This window comes from Colossoma macropomum, unplaced genomic scaffold (assembly GCF_904425465.1).
Source record: "Colossoma macropomum unplaced genomic scaffold, Colossoma_macropomum, whole genome shotgun sequence".
Taxonomy (NCBI): Eukaryota; Metazoa; Chordata; class Actinopteri; order Characiformes; family Serrasalmidae; genus Colossoma; species Colossoma macropomum.
The window spans coordinates 56,218,185-56,238,210 of NW_023494792.1; the positions used below are offsets into that span (position 1 = coordinate 56,218,185).

The 20,026-nt window shown below is 39.5% G+C and overlaps 1 protein-coding gene across 1 annotated transcript in view; it reads left to right on the plus strand.

Annotated features, from left to right (window-relative positions):
* The first annotated feature begins 4,279 nt into the window (after window positions 1–4,279).
* The window catches only part of hcfc2 (host cell factor C2), a 22,675-nt gene continuing 6,928 nt past the window's right edge, over window positions 4,280–20,026 (plus strand). The window contains exons 1-10 of the mRNA XM_036577632.1: window positions 4,280–4,613; window positions 5,612–5,760; window positions 7,805–7,965; window positions 9,023–9,231; window positions 10,226–10,310; window positions 11,013–11,119; window positions 14,728–14,955; window positions 17,052–17,276; window positions 19,276–19,325; window positions 19,561–19,636. Of these exons, the coding sequence (XP_036433525.1) occupies window positions 4,454–4,613; window positions 5,612–5,760; window positions 7,805–7,965; window positions 9,023–9,231; window positions 10,226–10,310; window positions 11,013–11,119; window positions 14,728–14,955; window positions 17,052–17,276; window positions 19,276–19,325; window positions 19,561–19,636 (1,450 nt within the window). The 5' untranslated portion in view covers window positions 4,280–4,453. The remainder of the gene's footprint in view (window positions 4,614–5,611; window positions 5,761–7,804; window positions 7,966–9,022; window positions 9,232–10,225; window positions 10,311–11,012; window positions 11,120–14,727; window positions 14,956–17,051; window positions 17,277–19,275; window positions 19,326–19,560; window positions 19,637–20,026) is intronic.

The following is a 20,026-nucleotide window of genomic DNA, read 5'->3' on the forward strand; positions in this document are numbered from 1 at the left end:
TTTTCATGTATTTTCAAATGTATTTGATAAATACATTTACATACATTTATTTTTTTAGGGTGCATTTCTATGTGTAATATTTCTCCATTTTATAATAAGTGTATTTTAAAATGTATCTGGTTAATATGGCAATATGTTTATATTCTGAAATACATTTTAATGTTTGGAATGTATTTCGATATGGACTGCAATGTATTTGACATGTATTTCAAATATCTGAAAATATACACCGATCAGGCATAACATTATGACCACCTCCTTGGTCTGAGTGGATCAGACAGAGCAGTGCTGCTGGAGTTTTTAAACACCTCAGTGTCACTGCTGGACTGAGAATAGTCCACCAGCCAAAAATATCCAGCCTAGAGCGTCCTGTGGGCAGCGTCCTGTGACCACTGATGAAGGACTAGAGGATGACCAACACAAACTGTGCAGCAGCAGATGAGCTATCGTCTCTGACTTTGCATCTACAAGGTGGACTGACAAGGTAGGAGTGTCTAAAAGAGTGGACAGTGAGTGGACACAGTGTTTAAAAACTCCAGCAGCACTGCTGTGTCTGATCCACTCAGACCAGCAAAACACACACTAACACACCACCACCACGTCAGTGTTACTGCAGTGCTGAGAATGATCCACCACCCAAATAGTACCTGCTCTGTGAGGGATTACGGTCTGTAACTGTAGAACTACAAAGTGCACCTATATAGTAAGTGGAGCTGATAAAATGGACAGTCAGAGTAGAAACAAGGAGGTGGTCATGTTATGCCTGATCGGTGTACGTCCATATATTTTTTTCCATATGGGCAGAGAAGGACTAAAGTTTGTTGGTGCTGCTGTTCTTCTCTTTATGAATCCTTTTGATCTAAAGCCACCAGAGTTTCAGACCGAGAGGGCTGAGCAAAAGCAAATATAAACACATATTTGAACAGATGTAAAAGTATTATTGTTTGAATAAACTCAAAAAAGAACAAATCCATCATGATGTACATGGAACTGGATACTATGCATGTCTGACTTTATATTAGAAACCTAAAACTTCAGGGATTTTTTTTTTTTTTTGGTATTTTTTGGGTCAATTACAATTACAGTTATGAAGTATTTACATGAGACAGTCACACATATGTTGTTATATTCAGGAGACCCTGAGCTACTCAGATATGCCATTATTTGACATGTAAATGCTAACAGAAATATGATATCTTTATGAATTTGGATCATTTCTGATCAAAAATGTACCTAGCACCTGCTAAATTTTGTATTTTTTTAATTATAGAGATCTTGAGAACAAGTGCAGTCGTAGTTATCCTTTCAGAAATTGTTAGTCTGGAGTGTCTGTGAGCTGAAAGTGCAACAATTTTGATGGTGATTAATTCTGTTGGTTATGAGTAAAAATAAACAATTAGCATAAGGCGGACACGTTTTTTATTGATCTTCTGTCCTCTTGGATTCATGCTGAGTGCTGAAACTCTGATGCACAGCAAGAAAGTCTTTATTTTTAATGACAAATTGAGTTGCATATTTAATATCAGATATTTTTAATACTCTAAATCAATGTAAACTGAAAGCCCTTTGTTTATAATATGAAGTCTAAAAGCAGAGATGTAATATAACAGTAGCGAGTGGGGTTTGGGGTGATTGGAGCAGGATTTCTGGCTGATTGATGGTCACAGGTGGATGAAAACACTGGATGGTGAGGCAGAGTCTGATGATGATCTGATGTGTGAATCATGTAGCTGCTTTAACCCTTTGTTGGAATATGAAGGCCAAACAGCAGAGCAATAATATCAGGATTTTAGGTGATTATCCGAGTCAAATTACTCACTGATGCTGACATCACAGATCAATGACGTCATGCTTGCTAATTAGTGGCGGGTCTGCTGAATGTCCTGATATGTGGATCATGTTTGTATCTTAAACCACTCTGAAGTTATGAAGGCTAGAAGTGACCTATCGTTCTCTGGGTCCTATTAAAGGAATGGTTTGGAGAAAAATCAATTTACACCATTTTCTCTTCCCCGAATGTAGTCGATTCGCCAAAGACATGTTTGATGTATGAAGTCTGCTTTAGTTTCACACTGGGTACAAGGCATAAAAGTGAGGTAGCTAAAAAGCACTACATTAGCTTTTGTAGGCAGTACAAACTAAACAGGCAAACTTCAGACACCTAACATGCCTCAGCTGATTAACTACATTTGTACACTTAATTTCACCAATGCTTACTTTTAAAAGCCTGGGCAGCTTAAATAACCCTGATAGCAAGAGGATAGTGGACCACTGTCATCCCACTGATGGCAAATCGGGTGGTCCACTGGCATTTTGCTCAGCGTTTTCTGGGCAGTCCACTGGTGGTTAAGCAGAGCATTAGACAAAATTCCACTTATCATCGCTCATTTTCCACTCACAGTCCAATTTACTTATTTTTCCATCCTTCCTTTCTTTAGCCATACTTTGTAAATGAGTTTAGTAAATAATTTTAATCGAGCACAGTGTCAGCAACAACACTTTCTATAAAATCATATTATATCAGGCCTGGTTATTATTTTTTTTCCTCTCTCATTTGTTTGTAAAATTTGTCTTAGTTTATTTTCTAAGATAAAAGTCTGTGTGCATTTAAAATCTGTATGGGGAGATTAAAAACTAGTTAAACCTTGTATGCATGATAATAATCTGGATGGTCCGACGGTGGGCTAGAGACATTCTTAAGGCTCCTGTGCTGCCCATGTACTCCAAAGCTCTGCTGACCTCTGGTGTCTACAGCACAGATTACACGCTGAGGCAGAGGAATGGTGAATGTGTTAAACAACAGGGCCACTGCAGGTAAAGCCTCTTTTGGAGTTTAACCATATAGTGTAAACCCCACTGACCAGAGCTCTGCACTCTTCAGTGTGGTGTTTAGTGTCTCCACATATGAAAGACATTTCATTTTGTATAGTTTTAAGCTTTCGTCTTAGCTGAGGCCGCTAAAATATTCCCAGTGGACACTCACAATTCTGCCACTTGACAAAAAAGACCACAGATTATGTCATAATAATGACTTAGAGTCTCATAATAATAAAGAAAATCTCATTATTATGACATACTAAGTCATAATTAGGAAATGTTATGTCATAATTATGAGAAAGTAAGTTATTATAAGATACTAAGTCATAATTATGACAATCATTATTATGATGTTATTAAGTCATAAGTCAGAGTCAGAGACGTTAAGCCATAATTATGAGATCAAATCTCATTATTATGAGATGCTAAACAGAATTATGAGATGCTAAGTCATCATTTTGAGATGCTAAGTCATAATTATGAGTTGCTAAGTCAGAATTCTGACAAACATTATGATGTTAAGTCATAAGTCAGAGTCAGAGATTTTAAGTCATAATTATGAGATCAAATCTCATTATTATGAGACGCTAAGTCATAATTATGATAGAGCAAATCATAATTATGAGATAGAAAGTCATAATTATGATAAAGTAAATCTTAATTATGATCAAGTAAATTATAATTACGATAAAGTGAATTATAATTATGATAAAGTAATTCATAATTGTGAGGTTCTAAGTCAGAATGATGAGATGCTAAGCTGGAATTATGACATAATCATTATTGTGAAATATTAAGTCATAATTATGAGATCAAATATCATCACTATGAGATGCTAAGTCAGAATTATGATAAAGTAAATCAGAATTATGAGATACAAAGTCATAATCATGATACAATAAATCATAATTATGACATACTAAGTTATAATCATGAGATGCTAAGTCAGAATTATAAGATGATAAGTTAGAATTATGACAATCATTTTTGTGAAATATCAAGTCACAATTTTGAGATCAAATCTCATTATTATTAGATGCCTTAATTATGAGATACTAAGTCATAATTATGGGAAACTTTCTCATTATCATGCCTTATTATATGACTATATGTGTTCTATCAGTGAAAACAGGCTCCTACAGTAAGGTGACAGATTTTAATAAACCCGCTGCAACGTCTAAAAACATCAAGAACCAACCAGACGGGGTCAGTAAAGCGTGGAAGTCCGCCGAGGCACCAACAGGCGAACAACAGACACACGGGCCACTCCAGTTCAGAGAGCATGTGCCCTCCTCACTTCCCCTAGACTTCGGAAAGATCCGAGACCTCTGACCTCATACGTCCCCGCATTTATTGGGTGGTGACACGCAAAAGCTTACAGAGGTTATTAAGGACCATATTAAACAAAAACAAACAAAAAACACACGTTCAGGCATGGCGGCTTTGACGAGTACAACTAGGAAAGTGGGTTAAGTGAATAAGGGCTTACGCACTGAATTGGAGCGCCCCCTTTAAGGACGGCACGCCGCCAGTTCGAAGCCGGCCAATCAGATACAAAACTCCGGGACGTTCAATGCCGCTACAGAGTTGCCCCTCTGGCTCATAGTTGATTCATTACTTATTTTGTCCGTTTATTATGCTTACTGAAGCTCCGGTGTGGAGACGTGTCCAGTCTTTTACTGGACCCATTCCTCGGGCCCGGCACGGACACCGAGCGGCGGCTATCCGGGAGCTCATAGTCGTGTTTGGGGGTGGAAATGAAGGAATAGCGGAGGACCTCCATGTTTACAACACAGGTGGGAGTTACGTGCTGGTGAATACAGTATAAAAACATAACTTACTGTATAAGAGACTCTCGCGAGTTTAGGGACCAAGCACGCTTTAAAAAAGCTTGTATGCTGTTGGTAACTTAACTGCGCTACTGAGCCGTATTTACACTCACTGGCCTGATGGCGGTTTAGCTGAACTTAGCGAACGAAGCTGAAGTCAACTTCTAGTTCGAATGTTCCCGTTCCACCTTAAATGGTGCAGCAGCTGCATTCTGGAGCATCAGTCCAGCTTCTAGTTAGAATTTTCCCGTTCCACCTTAAATGGTACAGCAGCTACATTCTGGCGCCTCAGCAGCTTCTAGTCCCAATTTTCTCATTCCACCTTAAATGGTGCAGCAGCTACATTCTGGCGCCTCAGTCCAGCTTCTAAGTTAGTTCCAAGTTTGCCGTTCCACCTTAAATGGTACATTCTGCCGGCTCACTCCAGCTTCTAGTTCGAATTTCCCCGTTCCACCTTAAACGGTGCAGCAGCGAAATTCTGGTGCTTTAGTCCAGCTTCTAGTTCGAATTTTCCCGTTCCACCTTAAATGGTGCAGCAGCTGCATTGTGGCGCCTCAGTCCAGCTTCTAGTTCCAACTTTCCCGTTCCACCTTAAATGATAAGCAGCTACATTCTGGCGCCTCAGTCCAGCTTCTAGTTCGAATTTTCCCGTTCCACCTTAAATGGTGCAGCAGCGAAATTGTGGCGCATCAGTCCAGCTTCTAGTTCCAATTTTCCCGTTCCACCTTAAATGGTGCAGCAGTTACAATAGACGACAGAATGTAGCTGCAGCACCATTTAAGGTGGAACGGGAAATTTCAAATAGAAGGCCAAATTTCCCCTCGTTGTTGGCTGACTGGCTTCAGTTGGGTTTGGAAGCTAATAAAATATTTCTAGCTTTATTCAGAGAACAAAACCCGCACCTTTTATTTCTGCATGTTCTACTGTACTTACATTCGCCTTCTCTCCTCTTTCTTGTGGCCAAGTTTCCAAGCAGTGGTTCCTGCCTGCGGTGAGAGGGGACATCCCCCCCGGCTGTGCCGCTCATGGTTTCGCCTGTGAGGGCACACGAATCCTGGTGTTTGGGGGAATGGTGGAGTTTGGCAAGTACAGCAACAGCCTGTACGAGCTGCAGGTGAGGGCTTCAACCTGTCTCTTCAGTTCACCCTTCACTGTGTGGATTGGATTAAAGGGTCATTCTAGCCCAAAACTACCCAAATGGGTTCATAAACCCAACCTTGCCTTGATTTTTTAAAGAATAAAAATGAGTTTGGAGTAATATGTAAACATTGTTAGTTTCAAAGTTTCCCCAGTCCATATATGGGAACTATGCTACAAAAACAGCCTGTTTCAAATTCATTGTTTCTGATGTCACAAGAACTGATTTACATATATTTACAAACAGTAGTTTAGCCACACCAATTCACAGTAATGTTCAAAGCCAGGGATCGGCAACCCAAATGTTAAGAAGAGCCGTTTTGTCAAGTTTCAAAATAAATCTAACCACTTTGGGAGCCACAATATTTTGTCCATTTTATTCAAGTAACATTTCATGATCTTGGCTGTAAATATGTCTCAGTATGTGCTGATGTGCTAGTATAGGCTAAAAATATAATGTAAACGAAAATGCAGACTTACTTTGCTCTGCTTTAAGCTTTAGCTCAGCTATAGCCGCTTCTCTCACATCTCCGGCAGGAAACTTTTCAGCAAAAGTAGAGCTTCTTGTAAAATGTTTGCTAACATTCGACTTTTATCGAGACTGAAGTCAGCTTGTCATTTGCCAGCTTCTTGTTCAAATTTTCCCGTCCCACCTTAAATGGTGCTTGAGATGCCAGAATGTAACTAACTATGTAGCTAAGTGCTGCACCATTTAAGGTGGATCGTGAAAAATTTGAACAAGAAGCTGGTGAATGAGAAGCTGACTTGAGCTTCACGACTTTTTAATGTTTGACAGTTTCTCGTTGCAGATTAAACTTATCAGCAAACCAACTGGAGTGATTATTAATGCAAATAAGTCTCCAAATCATCAATGTTCGTCTTAAATCTTTTTCTTTGCCTTTTTGTTAGCCACTAGCTATGTGAGATTGTTGACTGCGTTGCTGTAAACAGCAACCTTCAGAGTTATACAGTGAATTAGCAGTTCTACATTAACTCCAGCGGTTAAAACCATTTATTGCTAAAACTGTGTTGAACGATCAGCAGAGCTTTATTTTACTTCAAAGGAGGATCATTTTATTTTCACCTAAAAGTCTAATCCTGCTGTGGAGCCACAAAAGGACAGCAAAAGAGCCGCATGTTGCCGACTCGTGTTCTAAACAGTGTTTCACCTCTGAGTGCTTTTTGAATGAGGCACAATACAGGGCAGCCAATCAGAACAGAGCTCATTCATCTTATATCAGTATTAAAGTCAGTAACAAAAGCAGCCTGTTTAATCTTAGGAGACAAAGAGAGGTTGGAAAATGGTCATGTAAAAATGAATTATGGCAGTTTGTGCTGTATAAAACAACACAAATGTTACAAGAGGACCATGAGGGAAAATTAAAAATACAAACCAAAATATAGGATGTGGACCTTTTTTAATACAATATTTGTCCTGTTATGCAATATTCTTAACACAGCGCTGCATCCCTCAGCCTCGTTTGTTTGAATTTATGATTTTGTTTTTGTCTGTCAGTGTTCTCTCACTATAATACCCAGCATGCATTACCCAAATATACCATCTGTTAGAATTTCCCCCCATGGCGCTGAAGAATGCTGACACAGATGTAATATTTGGCTTCCCAGCATTAATGTTAGCTGTTTGGTTTCTTTCAGCATTTGTCAGCTCGCTAAAAACACACACTGCCTCCAAAAATCCACCCCAAACAGCTGTAGTTTTTCAAAAGTTCCTCCTACCTCCAAGATACATCACCAGAAGGGGGTTTTCCTTTAAAAAACAGAAAATCTCACTCTAGAGACTATTGTGACAGTACTGTATGAGGAGAAGAGGCATGTTTACAGAAGATATAGCAATAGTTTTTTTTTTTAATTCGGCTGCAGTGCCCCTTTAAGTTATAGGGATCTGTAAATGGTAACACCTTGAGAAGCCATTCACATTTAACCAGAGACATGAGATGAATTATGGAGAAACAAACGTTTGAGTTCAGAAGCATCACTGTGCTTCTGCTTTGTTTTCTCAGGCCAGTCGTTGGCTGTGGAAGAAGCTGAAGCCCCGCTCCCCGAAGAACGGCTTACCCCCCTGCCCTCGGATCGGACACAGCTTCACTCTTCATGGTAACAAGTGCTACTTGTTTGGAGGGCTGGCCAACGACAGCGAGGACCCGAACGGCAACGTGCCACGGTGAGCGTGGTTTTGGGTCAGTTGTCTGATCACGGTCAGACAGGCTCTGTTGAAACAGATGTTTATTCACTTATGTAATGTCACTGATGTGCAAGTTGCCTTTCTGTCCGCTAGGTGTTGCACGACTAGTAATTTTTACTAGTCCACTAGTTATTCAAAAAAAGTCAACTAGTCGTAATTTCCATAGCTAGAAGTAGTTTTTTTATTAGTGCAGTTAAAAGTTGATTGACAACAGCAAAGAATTCGTCAAATCGTATGTCAAATAACAGCCAAAGACGGGCTCAATTCAACTTCCATCTTCAGTGCTTCCTTACCTTCCTTCTTGACCGCGGTACATCTTTCCGGCATGATTGTCGTGCCCAGCACTCTTGATTTTAACTCCTTGGTGTCTGTAGTGAGCGGTGACTGATGTACGGCTCCAAAGTGCAAGATGTCCATAGATCGGTAGTGAATTAGATGCTACGACCTTTCGTCTCTGTGGACATACTCGCTGTTAGAGCGCTGCACTGCTGGGTGCTTGTATTCCAAAGGCTATAGTTGGATATGATTGTGTAGCTTGGCTCAAAAAAGTGAATTGTGTCTCTAAACCCCTCCCCAGAAACAGCAGACAGTGGTGGAATATCTATGACAATGAAGCTGACAAGCAAATTCGCTATTTGTCGTCGTCTTTCGTCTGCGATATGACATTTTGAAAACTCATTTTGCTTCATTTTGAGATGGTTCTGCATTGCAGAAGTATTTTTATTGTACTTAAGTAGAGCTTTACACGTTGTGCAGTTTACTGTAGAATTGGATTAGTCTTTTCTGACGTATTTCCAGACCACCGAAGTGTGTTTGTTTCGCAGAAGAGCTGCTTTCTTTACCGTGTGCCTGCATCATTGGTAGTGTTTTTTTTTTTTGTTTGTTTTGTTTTGTTTTTTCCTCTTTTTCCGACTAGTCGACAGCCCCCTCTTGCGGCAACTAGTGGATAAACTAGTCAACTAGCCAACTAGTTAATTGGTCTGTGCAACCCCTGCTGTCGACTCACATGCACTCATTCTTTAACGGCACTCTGCAGGTACCTGGACGATTTCTACGAGCTGGAGCTGCAGACGCAGTCAGGTGTGAAAGGCTGGAGCATCCCTGAAACGAAAGGCGGGGGTCCCCCTCCCAGGGAGTCCCACACCTGTGTGGCGTATGGCGGAAAGGGCGGCACCTCCCCAAAGCTTTACATTTTTGGGGGCATGTGTGGGAAGAGACTAGCAGACCTGTGGCAGCTGGACATTGGTAAGCTCTGAGCACTTTTGACCGTATGAGTTGTAATAGGTAGGTATGAGGAGTTTACTTTCAGATGGTGCTTTAGTTGATAAAATGAGTTGATTGATGATCGATGAAGAATAACAACACCCTGCTATTTTCTCTCCACCCCAACTCAACTCCAGAAAATGCTCAAAATAGAATGGACCCTTTGGACCGTTTAGCAGGGGAAGGGGAGCTATTATGCTAAAAAGCTAACAGAGACAGTACTGACAATACTGGTCCATCTCTGTCACCGTAACTACTCTGTGACCCTAACATAGCCTGTTAACATGATTACAGTAATACTGATGAAACACATGCATGATTTTACAAACTATCTCATCTTATAATCTCAGAGAAGGATGGGCTGTATGGGATTTCCAAGCTTCTCTTGTGTTTAAGTAGGATATTATTAATCCCAGTGTAGGAAAGTGAACGATTACTTGGCACGTTAACTAACATAACACTGAAAATTCCCAGATAGGTTAGCCAAAATTAGTGTTATTGTACGAGTAGGAATTTCTGGTATAAACAGGTGAAAAAAATGGCATTGCTTCGATCATTTGTGTGATTTGCTGTGGCCATTTCTCACACAACTAACCATAACTAACATTGTCAGAGACTGACTACAACATGGCGCAAAGCGGGCGTTGTCATCAGGGGTGGTTTGTTGTCTGAGATGTATGTCATACAGGCCTATAGCAGAGTTGAACCTGAGGGGGAGCTGCAGAGGCTGAACTGACCACAATAATTTTGTCATTTGTTTGTTATTTAACAAAAGTAATTGTCATCACAAAGCGATATATTTCAAATTATAATGGAGGAAATGACTTTAGAATGTGGAGCTATTCTTTCAATGGGGGCTACACAGTTACAGCAACAAGAAGTCAGTGTTTCTGGAATGTCTTTGAATTCGTGCTGTTTGATTTGTCTCTCGCTCTTTCTGTAATCTCTTACCACTTGTTATATCCATGTCTTTCAGAGACTATGACATGGTCTTTACCTCAAACAACAGGACCATGCCCGCTACCCAGGAGCCTGCACTCTTCAAATGTGATGGGAAACCAGTAATGAAATATTTTTTGCTTTCTTTTTGTCCTACTTTTCAATGCTTATACTGACACACTGAGGCAGAGAACAGTATAGAAGATGTGCCTTTGAAATTAAAAGTCTCTGGTGTGTTATTCTGCTGAATGTAACCTTTTAGTATGTATGAAATGTATTGTGATTGTTTTAGGGCCTGACTGATATATTGGGTGGCTGATAATATCGGCTGATAATTGGTGCCTTTTTTGTCGCAGCCCAACTGGGATTCGAACTCTCCTGATAGGGCAGCTCAGTTTGGGGCATTATATGATGGTACTGGTGAATCTGAACGCTAAACATGATCACAATATGTATTAAAAAGCATATAGAATGCATCCAGACCTAACCTTGAGCATAAGCATAACATGTCCTAACCCAAAAAAAATCTACGAAGAGAACTAATGAAAAATAAGAGGTGATGAATAGACACCAAAGTGCAAAGCATTCTGGGTTGCTCCGTTTTCACTGAAGATCAGTTCAAGATTGAGAACTCATCATAATATCAGTCAGTTAAGCACTGTTAAAGCACTGTAAAACTATTACAGTATAAATATAAAGTACAAATATAAAATTATATCGGTCGATATTATCAGTTATTGGAATAAAACGGATATCGGTATCGTATAAAAAATATTATATCAGTCAGGCCTTGTATGGTTGAACACCTTCTTATCTGTGTGCAGGATGTTTGTGTTTGGAGGCTGGGTGCCGGTTGAGGAGACGGAGGGCAGGCAGAACAGTTTAGGAGAGGAGTGGATATGTACAAACTCACTGTCAGTGCTAAACCTGGGTATGTACCTAACAGCATTTTTCTAAAGATACCAAATGATGAAGTTCTCAGCATGTTGTGACTGTTCGTTTATGATAGAGGGATGGAAATGGGGCAGTGCTAGCATATATGCGAATATCCTGAGTGCTAGATACCTAGCTATTAAATGTTACTTGAGGAAAGTCTTCGTAAATTAATACCAAAATTAATATCAAGGCCACAACATACTATAGTTTACATTCTGGTTCATATTATAGTCATGTGCTTGGTTACTTTATTCTTACCAGGAAAAGTAAATGCCTGTTCAAACTTGTCATACTTTTATAAGTTTTGAAAATGAACATGTGAATATTAGTGCTATCTTTCACACAAATTCAGAATCTGACCATCTGCAATGCTGTGTAAAGTTTCAAAATGGGTGCCAGCTCAGTTTTCTGCATTGTACAGATGCGTTAAAAAGACTGACCAATAAGCTACAAGCAGAAGCAGTGCCGGTTCATCCACTGACACATGAATGTACTTTTGGAATTACTCATTATGCAGCTTCAGATTCAGTTCAGAGGTGGTGGAACTCCATATGTTGTCTTATTTGTTGTAGACTGTGTTTGCTTTTTAGTTGCAGTGTTTAAATAAGAAACTATTAATTCATTGTTGCTGCTACTCGAGGAATCCATTTCTTCTTCCTCTTCTGTCTTCTTTCCGTATTATTAGAGTATATTTTTTAAAAAATGCATTGGACTCGATGTGAAGGTTTTCTACATAAAAAATCATACCCATTTTTTCCATCTGAAAAAATTGCACTTGGTGTGAATAGGCCTTAAAGAATCAGATAAATTATTATTATTATTATTAACATTAACACATCTGGTCAAATTTTACTTTGCAATTTCTATTTATTTGCTAAGTTTAACATATTGAAAAAAATAAAACATAAATTGTGTCAGAACTTTTGCACAGGCCACATTTAATGTTTTATTTTTCCAGTTTGCTAATTTCAGCAAATACACAGTAATTGTGCATTAAAATATGCAGAAGCGTTCTCTGTAGAGGATGTGTTCGTTTAATTACACTTAGAAAATCAACAAAACGTCATTTGACCGGGGGTGCCGAAACATTTGCACATGGCTGTGTTCTTCTTCTTCTTCTTCTTTTTTTGATGAAATTTATGGCAGCATATTCCACACCTTTTTCAAATTCAAATGCAAATTGAAACTCTGAATTAAAACGTGTATATACAGCTGAATTTCCCATGTGAGTGTGCATTATAGAAGACGTAATTCAAATTCAAATACACAATGTGTAATTGCATTTGCATTTTTGTGTATAATGGCTGAAAAAGTTAAAAATGGAAAAGCAAAGTTCTTCTGATATTTCATTTGTATTGTGTTAATGGTGTGACTCTGACATACACCGATCAGGCGTAACATTTAGACCACCTCCTTGTTTCTATGCTCATTGTCCATTTTATCAGCTCCACTTACTATATAGGTGCACTTTGTAGTTCTACAGTTACAGACTGTAGTCCATCTGTTTCTCTGCATACTTTGTTAGCCCCCTTTTACCCTGTTCTTCAGTGGTCAGGACCCCCCATGGACCCTCACAGAGCAGGTACTATTTGGGTGGTAGATCATTCTCAGCACTGCAGTAACACTGACGTGGTGGTGGTGTGTTAGTGTGTGTTGTGCTGGTCTGAGTGGATCAGACACAGCAGTGCTGGAGTTTTTAAACACCTCAGTGTCACTGCTGGACTGAGAATAGTCCACCAACCAAAATATCCAGCCTACAGCATCCTGTAACCACTGATGAAGGACCAGAGGATGATCAACACAAACTGTGCAGCAGCAGATGAGCTATCGTCTCTGACTTTACATCTACAAGGTGGACTGACAAGGTAGGAGTGTCTAATAGAGTGGGCAGTGAGTGGACACAGTGTTTAAAAACTCCAGCAGCACTGCTGTGTCTGATCCACTCGTACCAGCACAACACACACTAACACACCACCATCACATCAGTGTTACTGCAGTGCTGAGAATGATCCACCACCCAAATAGTACCTGCTCTGTGAGGGTCTATGGGGGTCCTGACCACTGAAGAACAGGGTAAAAGGGGGCTAACAAAGTATGCAGAGAAACAGATGGACTACAGTCTGTAACTGTAGAACTACAAAGTGCACCTATATAGTAAGTGGAGCTGATAAAATGGACAATGAGCATAGAAACAAGGAGGTGGTCATAATGTTATGCCTGATCAGTGTATATATAACACACTGCTCTGCACGTTTTCATGCTTTTCCTGCTTTAACACACCTATTATGTATAGGCAGTTATTAATGATCTGGGCCCAGTTTTCCAAAATCATCTTATTGTTAAGATAATCTGAAGAAAGCTGTCAGAGAGAGTGTTCACTGCGATGCGCGTGCTGCCATTCAAGAGTAATCTTTGTGCTAAGATGCTTTTAGGAAATCCATTTCTGATTAGCTGAATCAGGTGTGTTGGGAGCAGTGAAAACATTAATATGCAGGGCAGTGTTCCTCCAGGACCAGACCTGGGGAACACTGCGCTAACCCATGGTGGCCCTGCATCTCCTTAATAAGAGCATCCATCATTGGCTGTCCAGGACATTTTTGAGTCAGACCATTAAGACAATGAAAATGTCAAAAGAACTTTTTTCATATTAACTTTTTTTTTCCAGCCGTTATAATGGGAATGCAAATGCAAGTATGCATTTTACATTTGAATTTGAATTATGTCTTAACCCTTGTGTGGTGTTCAGGTCTGTGAGACCCATTTTCAGTCTTTACCAAAAGAAAAAATGATGCGATTTATTATTATTTCAACCTCAGATTCTTGGTCTTTACTCATTTTCTGTGAAGAACATATAAAATAACCCATTTTCAGTGTCTTCACTCTGTTCACCCCCCACACGTTTATATTACACATGTGGTGTTGGGTGAACCCACAGGGAATAAAAGTGTGGAGGTGCTGTGTTCTTCACTCTGTTGTCCTCCTACATGGCCTGCTGTTAGTGTGTCTGTGTGTGTGTGTGTGTGTGTTTGAGGGTGGACAACATGAACAGGCTGCTGACTGGCTACAGCTGCTAAAGGAGAACCCTACGCTGGCCACTTAGATATTTTAAACATCTGGTATTTTTACGTAAATTGTTATGGCTGTATTGATTTAAAAAAACAATAATGCGGTGGGTCACCAGACCACTGAGTAACAAAAGCATGAAAACCACACCAGGGTTGAATAATGCACACTCTATGGGAAATGTAAATACGCAAATTAGCTTTTCAAACTTGCATTTGAATTTGAAAAATGTCCTGATATGTTACCATAGTGTCGTAGAACGTAAGTGTTAGCTTCTAACAGAGACACAGCTAGAAATAAACAAACATTACTTGACCTGTTGATCCTGCCTTCCGCCCATTGACTGCTGGGATAGGCTCCAGCTCCTCCCCGCGACCCAGAAGGATAAGCGGTTTAGATGATGATGATACTTGACCAGTTAAAGTTAGACCTTTTTTATTCAGATAAGACCTGTGATGTGTCACATGCCGTTTTCCTTATTTAAAATAACCATAATTTGGTTATTATCTAATTGTATTATAACTTCTCACCTCACTTTAGACACAATGACTTGGTGTAGTCTGAACTCTGAGGACCAGCAGCAGCAGTCAGACTTGGCTGTGCAGTCCACAGGAGAAGAGGAAGGGAGTAGACGCTGGCCGAAGGCTCGCGCCGGTCACTGTGCTGCAACCATCGGCACACGGCTGTATATCTGGAGTGGACGGGACGGCTACAAAAAGAGCTGGAACTTCCAAGTGTGCTGCAAGGATCTGTGGTACCTGGAAACAGGTGAAAACATAACAGGAGTTTTTTTGTAGGTAAAATATACAGTAGTGTAAAAGCACCTGAGAAAGTTACATTTAAAAAGATATTTATCTGGGCAGTGAGTGTTTATTTGCTCAGAAAAATACTAATATTACAGTAAATGCAAATTATATTAATAATAACAAGTGTTGATTTGATGTCTGCGTTCATGTAAACATTCCTAAACCTCTCCTTATAGGAGCCCACTATCAATTGCAGTCACCATTCAATTCCTCGTTTGGCTAATCAATACTTCATTAAATTAAATCAGGTGTGCTGCTAACAGAATTGAACAGATCTCAGGCCAGGCACATTGAGCTGCAACCTGGAAGCAAATCCATGTACTTCTAACTAGAAACTTTTCTGAATACAAGATCTTCTTGTTACTTTTCACTGCGTTAATGTTTGTTTGCACTGATTATAATGATATGTAGTGTTTTTACAAGACAAAACGTAGTCTAGTCCAGTCTTTTGTCCCAACAAAAATCAAACTACCTTTGGAGCCACAACATTTTATGTCTATTTTACCATTTTGGCTGTAAATATGTCTTAGAATGTGCTGCGCCTCGTTCAAAATAGCAGTACAGGCTGAAATACACTTCAGTGTGAATGAGCGGAGTTAAACTGCTGTGTTGGATTTGTGACATCACAAAAACAGTGAATTTAAAATGGGCTGTTTTTGTAGTATAGTTTCCATACGTGGACTGTATGAACTGGAGAGTTCATGGTACATTTTTTGAATGTTTACATACTAGGGGTGCGGGAAAAACTCGATTCTTAGATGCATCACGATGCGGACGTGAACGATTCTGAATCGATTCACAAATGTCAAAAATCGATTTTCTAAATATTTAATTTATAATGTAATGTTGATGGAACGCAAAGGGCGGAACTTGGAAGTGCGGAAGTGCAGCGCCCGGACAGTCTGTGGCGGCACATAACAAAAACACGACTGGATGAGTGAGAAATCCGGCCGGCTCCCTCTGCATTAAAAGCGAGGTTAGGTCAGGAGTCACAGCACAAATGATCAGAAGAGCCATTTTGTCCTTTCTACGAAGTCAAACCAGCTTGGGAGCCACATTTAATGTCCAGTATGTGTTAATGTCGTAGTATGGGCTAAAAATATAAACGAGAGTGCAGATTTACTCCGCTCTGCTTTAAGTTTTAGCTATAACCACTTGGGAGCATCTCCACCAGAAAAAAGGCCAGACCTCGGGGCTGTGTGACCTGCTGTCTGCTGTCTGTTCTCAGTCGTTGAGAACCAGGGCTTTTGCGCTATGCTGCACACTTTGGAGCCGAGATTGAGGGTCCAGTCTCGAAAATACCCCTTACAATGAGACCAAAAACCGAAGTTATAAAATCACTAAAGAAAACGGGGAGGACGGCTGTAACGCGCTGCGTGGACACCCATTACCACTGGATCTTATTTCAGGGTAACAGCACATTTTATCGCAGATGAGTGGCAGCAGCGTCTCTGAATGAGAGCCTTCTAGTTCACTTGCCACATCACTTCCATTTGATTTATTAATAAAAGATATTTTAGATATTTAAAGCAAAGTATTTACATGCATTTACATTATGGATCATTACAAACACTTTGCTTTAAAACTACCAAGTCCTCAGACAGTAGGAAGATAGAAATCCTGTATAGAGAAAAAAGATGCATCGAGATGCATCAATAATCGTTTTATAATCGCATCGCAGCCCTCTGAATCGTAATCAAATCGTGAGGTGCCTAAAGATTCCCACCCCTATTACATACTATATCAAACTTTGTTTATTTCAATAAAGTGAGAGAAATTTAGTTTTCCATAATGTGGGCCCTTTAAGGTCAATGAGAATCAGAATTCGTAATGATTGAAACATGGTATCAGGGAGGGTCGCTGAAAGGTACATAGGGGTGGTGGGTATATTGTTATTGATATCATTGGCTAATATTGTTTTTCCCTGCCCACTGGTGTACGATGATGTAAGCAAAAATCAGGAGACCAGAATGTGGACATGAACTAACAAGGTAAAAAAAGGAGATTCATTTAAATTTCAGGTTGTGTTTTAAAATTGGCTTGTTTCACTCTATACAGAGAAACCGTCCATCCCAGCTCCGGTGTTTTTGGTCAAGTCCACTATCAGTATGCTGCATGTAGCCTGGCGGCCCATACTGGCGGCTGAATGCTACCTGCTTCAGTTGCAGTCTGTCACTCCGTCACCAGCCCCGCCCACCGGAGCCTCTGATTCGCCAACCATGCAAGTTCCATCAATCAGTGATGAAATAGTGGAGGAGCATCCACAACTATCTGTCCAGACAAGTACGTATGGCAGGTGTTAACCGTATACACCATCTATCAAACTTAGGGTCACTGTACCTTCTTTTGGATACTCAGTTTTTCCAGTTGTTTGATATTTCACAACACTAATCGTCATGTTCATCAAAAGGTTTAATCGGCATGAAGATAGGGGAGGGCAGTATGACGATATTTAATTGTTATCGTGATAAATTATGTGACAATACACTTTTCTGAGCATATTGTGGATGTCGTCAGAACTTAAAGAACACTGACTAAGTACACTGATCAGGCATAATATTATGACCACCTCCTTGTTTCTATGCTCATTGTCCATTTTATCAGCTCCACGTACTATATAGGAGCACTTTGTAGTTCTACAGTTACAGACTGTAGTCCATCTGTTTCTCTGATACTTTGTCATTATATGCCGTTACCTGTACATATCTGCACATATTTATTCAGTGTTGTCATTATATGCCATTACCAGTGCCTCCTGGTACAGTCATCATTGCACTGCCACTTTCATCTCCGGTTATAGATATTATTCCAGATTGTTGTATTTTTTATATTTGTGTATATGCCTGTAGATTTTTTTATTTTATTTTTTTTTTTTAATATTTATTCTTCCTGTTATATTGTTTACACCCTTACTACTATTGCTGTCCTGTTGTGTGGCTGCTACTGGCTGCTAAATTTCCTTCGGGATCAATAAAGTATCTATCTATCTATCTATCTATCTATCTATCTATCTTGTTAGCCCCCTTTTACCCTGTTCTTCAGTGGTCAGGACCCCCATGGACCCTCACAGAGCAGGTACCATTTGGATGGTGGATTGTTCTCAGCCCTGCAGTAACACTGACGTGGTGGCGGTGTGTTAGTGTGTGTTCCCATTCCCATTATAAATAGCCAAATAGTACCTGCTCTGTGAGGGATAAAATGGACAATGAGCGTAGAAACAAAGAGGTGGTCATAACGTTATGCCTGATTGGTGTATGTTTCATTACAAAGTGTGCATATTTAGGCCTGTTTAACTGGATTTAGTGTAGGGCAGTTTATAAAACACTCCATTCATTGTGGTTGTAGGTTAATTATTTCTATTATTAATTTTTTCAATTTGATTTTTTTTTTCTATTAATTAATTATTACTATTGCTATTACAGTGTCGTTATATGTGGCACTCCAGGTTCCAATTTGTCTGTTCCAGCTTATGATGCATATTGTGTACCTTGAAAATGTCTTGAAGTATCGTGATATAATATTTGTTGTCATATCACCCACCCCTACATGAAGAGTAGACTTTGCATAAATATTTGACAGCTTTATTTTCCTAACTGTTGTTAAAGCTGCACTATGTAAGATTTTTTGTTAAAATTGAAAAAGTAGCATTATTGAGTCAGGAAGAAAAACATGCTTAAATGTGATGCGCATGTGCTGCTGTGAGTCACCCTGTACTGCCTGTAATAATAATTCAGTCAGAGGTGTCGAGTCACTTTAACTGGAATTTTTCAGACTATGTCATACATCTTTAAGTATTAATGCCACACACACCAGCTCAAAAAGAAAGCCTGGCTCGATGTTTTGGTCTCAAAAGCAAAATCCGCATTATACTGATGATCTGATGACAGCAATAGATGATTCAGTCACATCCTCAGACGCCACATCCTTCACCAAGCTTTAACTGAGTTGATTTTGAATACACTTTCAATGTGCTAACAATCTTTAGATTCATCCGCTCGGGGGAAGTGGTCCGAAGCACAACTGACGTTACAAAGTTCTTCCACACGTGGTGTGCAATTATGCATTTCCACCAGAGAGGTCGCCAAATCCCCAAAACGTACAGAGTGCAATTTCAAAAGCACATATTGAAACTCTTTTGGCCCAAAGGTGATTTAAACCACAGAAAAAACTTCACAAAAAGGGCCTATAATGTGTGGAAAACCTCATTATTTCCAACTGCAGTACTGTCACAAATGTTGTCTATTGGTTCTAACAGGAGTATTATAATATGTTTCCCCTTCAGCCCGAGAAATAGATGGAGCGTGTGGGGGAGAGGAGAGCTCATCATCACAGGTCAGAGCCCTACAGCGCGTGTTAAAACAGGAATAGAAGAAGTGTGAAAGATATTAAAAAGGCAAAAAAAAACAAATGTTCATTAATTATCTGTGAATTTCATTAGAGAGTCTTGCAGAAGGGATATTTATAGAAGGAAGTTGAGGTAGAAGAAGTGATTGCACACAGTATTATGTACTTACAGCCTATGAGCTGATGATATGATGTTTCTCAGAAAGTCTTTATTGTCCTGCAGGAGAGGCCTGTGGCTGAGGGTGCGGTGGGTGAGGCTGCAGAGGAACGGAGCAGAGGAGACTTCAATCCGGAGTCTAGTAAGACACTGCTGTGATTCGTCCCATATTCAATTTGTATTATTATTATTATTATTAAAGACAACAAGCATTTTTGAAAAACTCAGTAATTAAGGCAGAGTTATACATAAATTATTATTTAATTATTAATTATTTTATAGTTATATTTTAATGATTTAAAATGACTTAAATACTAAGTATACTAAATACTAAGTCATAAGTATGAAATAAAATTTTCAGTTAGTTTAGGACTAGAACAGTTTCCATTTGCATGAACATTGTCTTACGCACCTAAGCAAATTGTTTAAAACCATTCATCTTATCATTAAGTGTGTCTTTTGTCACTACAAACATTAGAATAAATACCAGTGAACATAAATACAGTAAAAAGAAGCAAGAATTTCTTGTTTT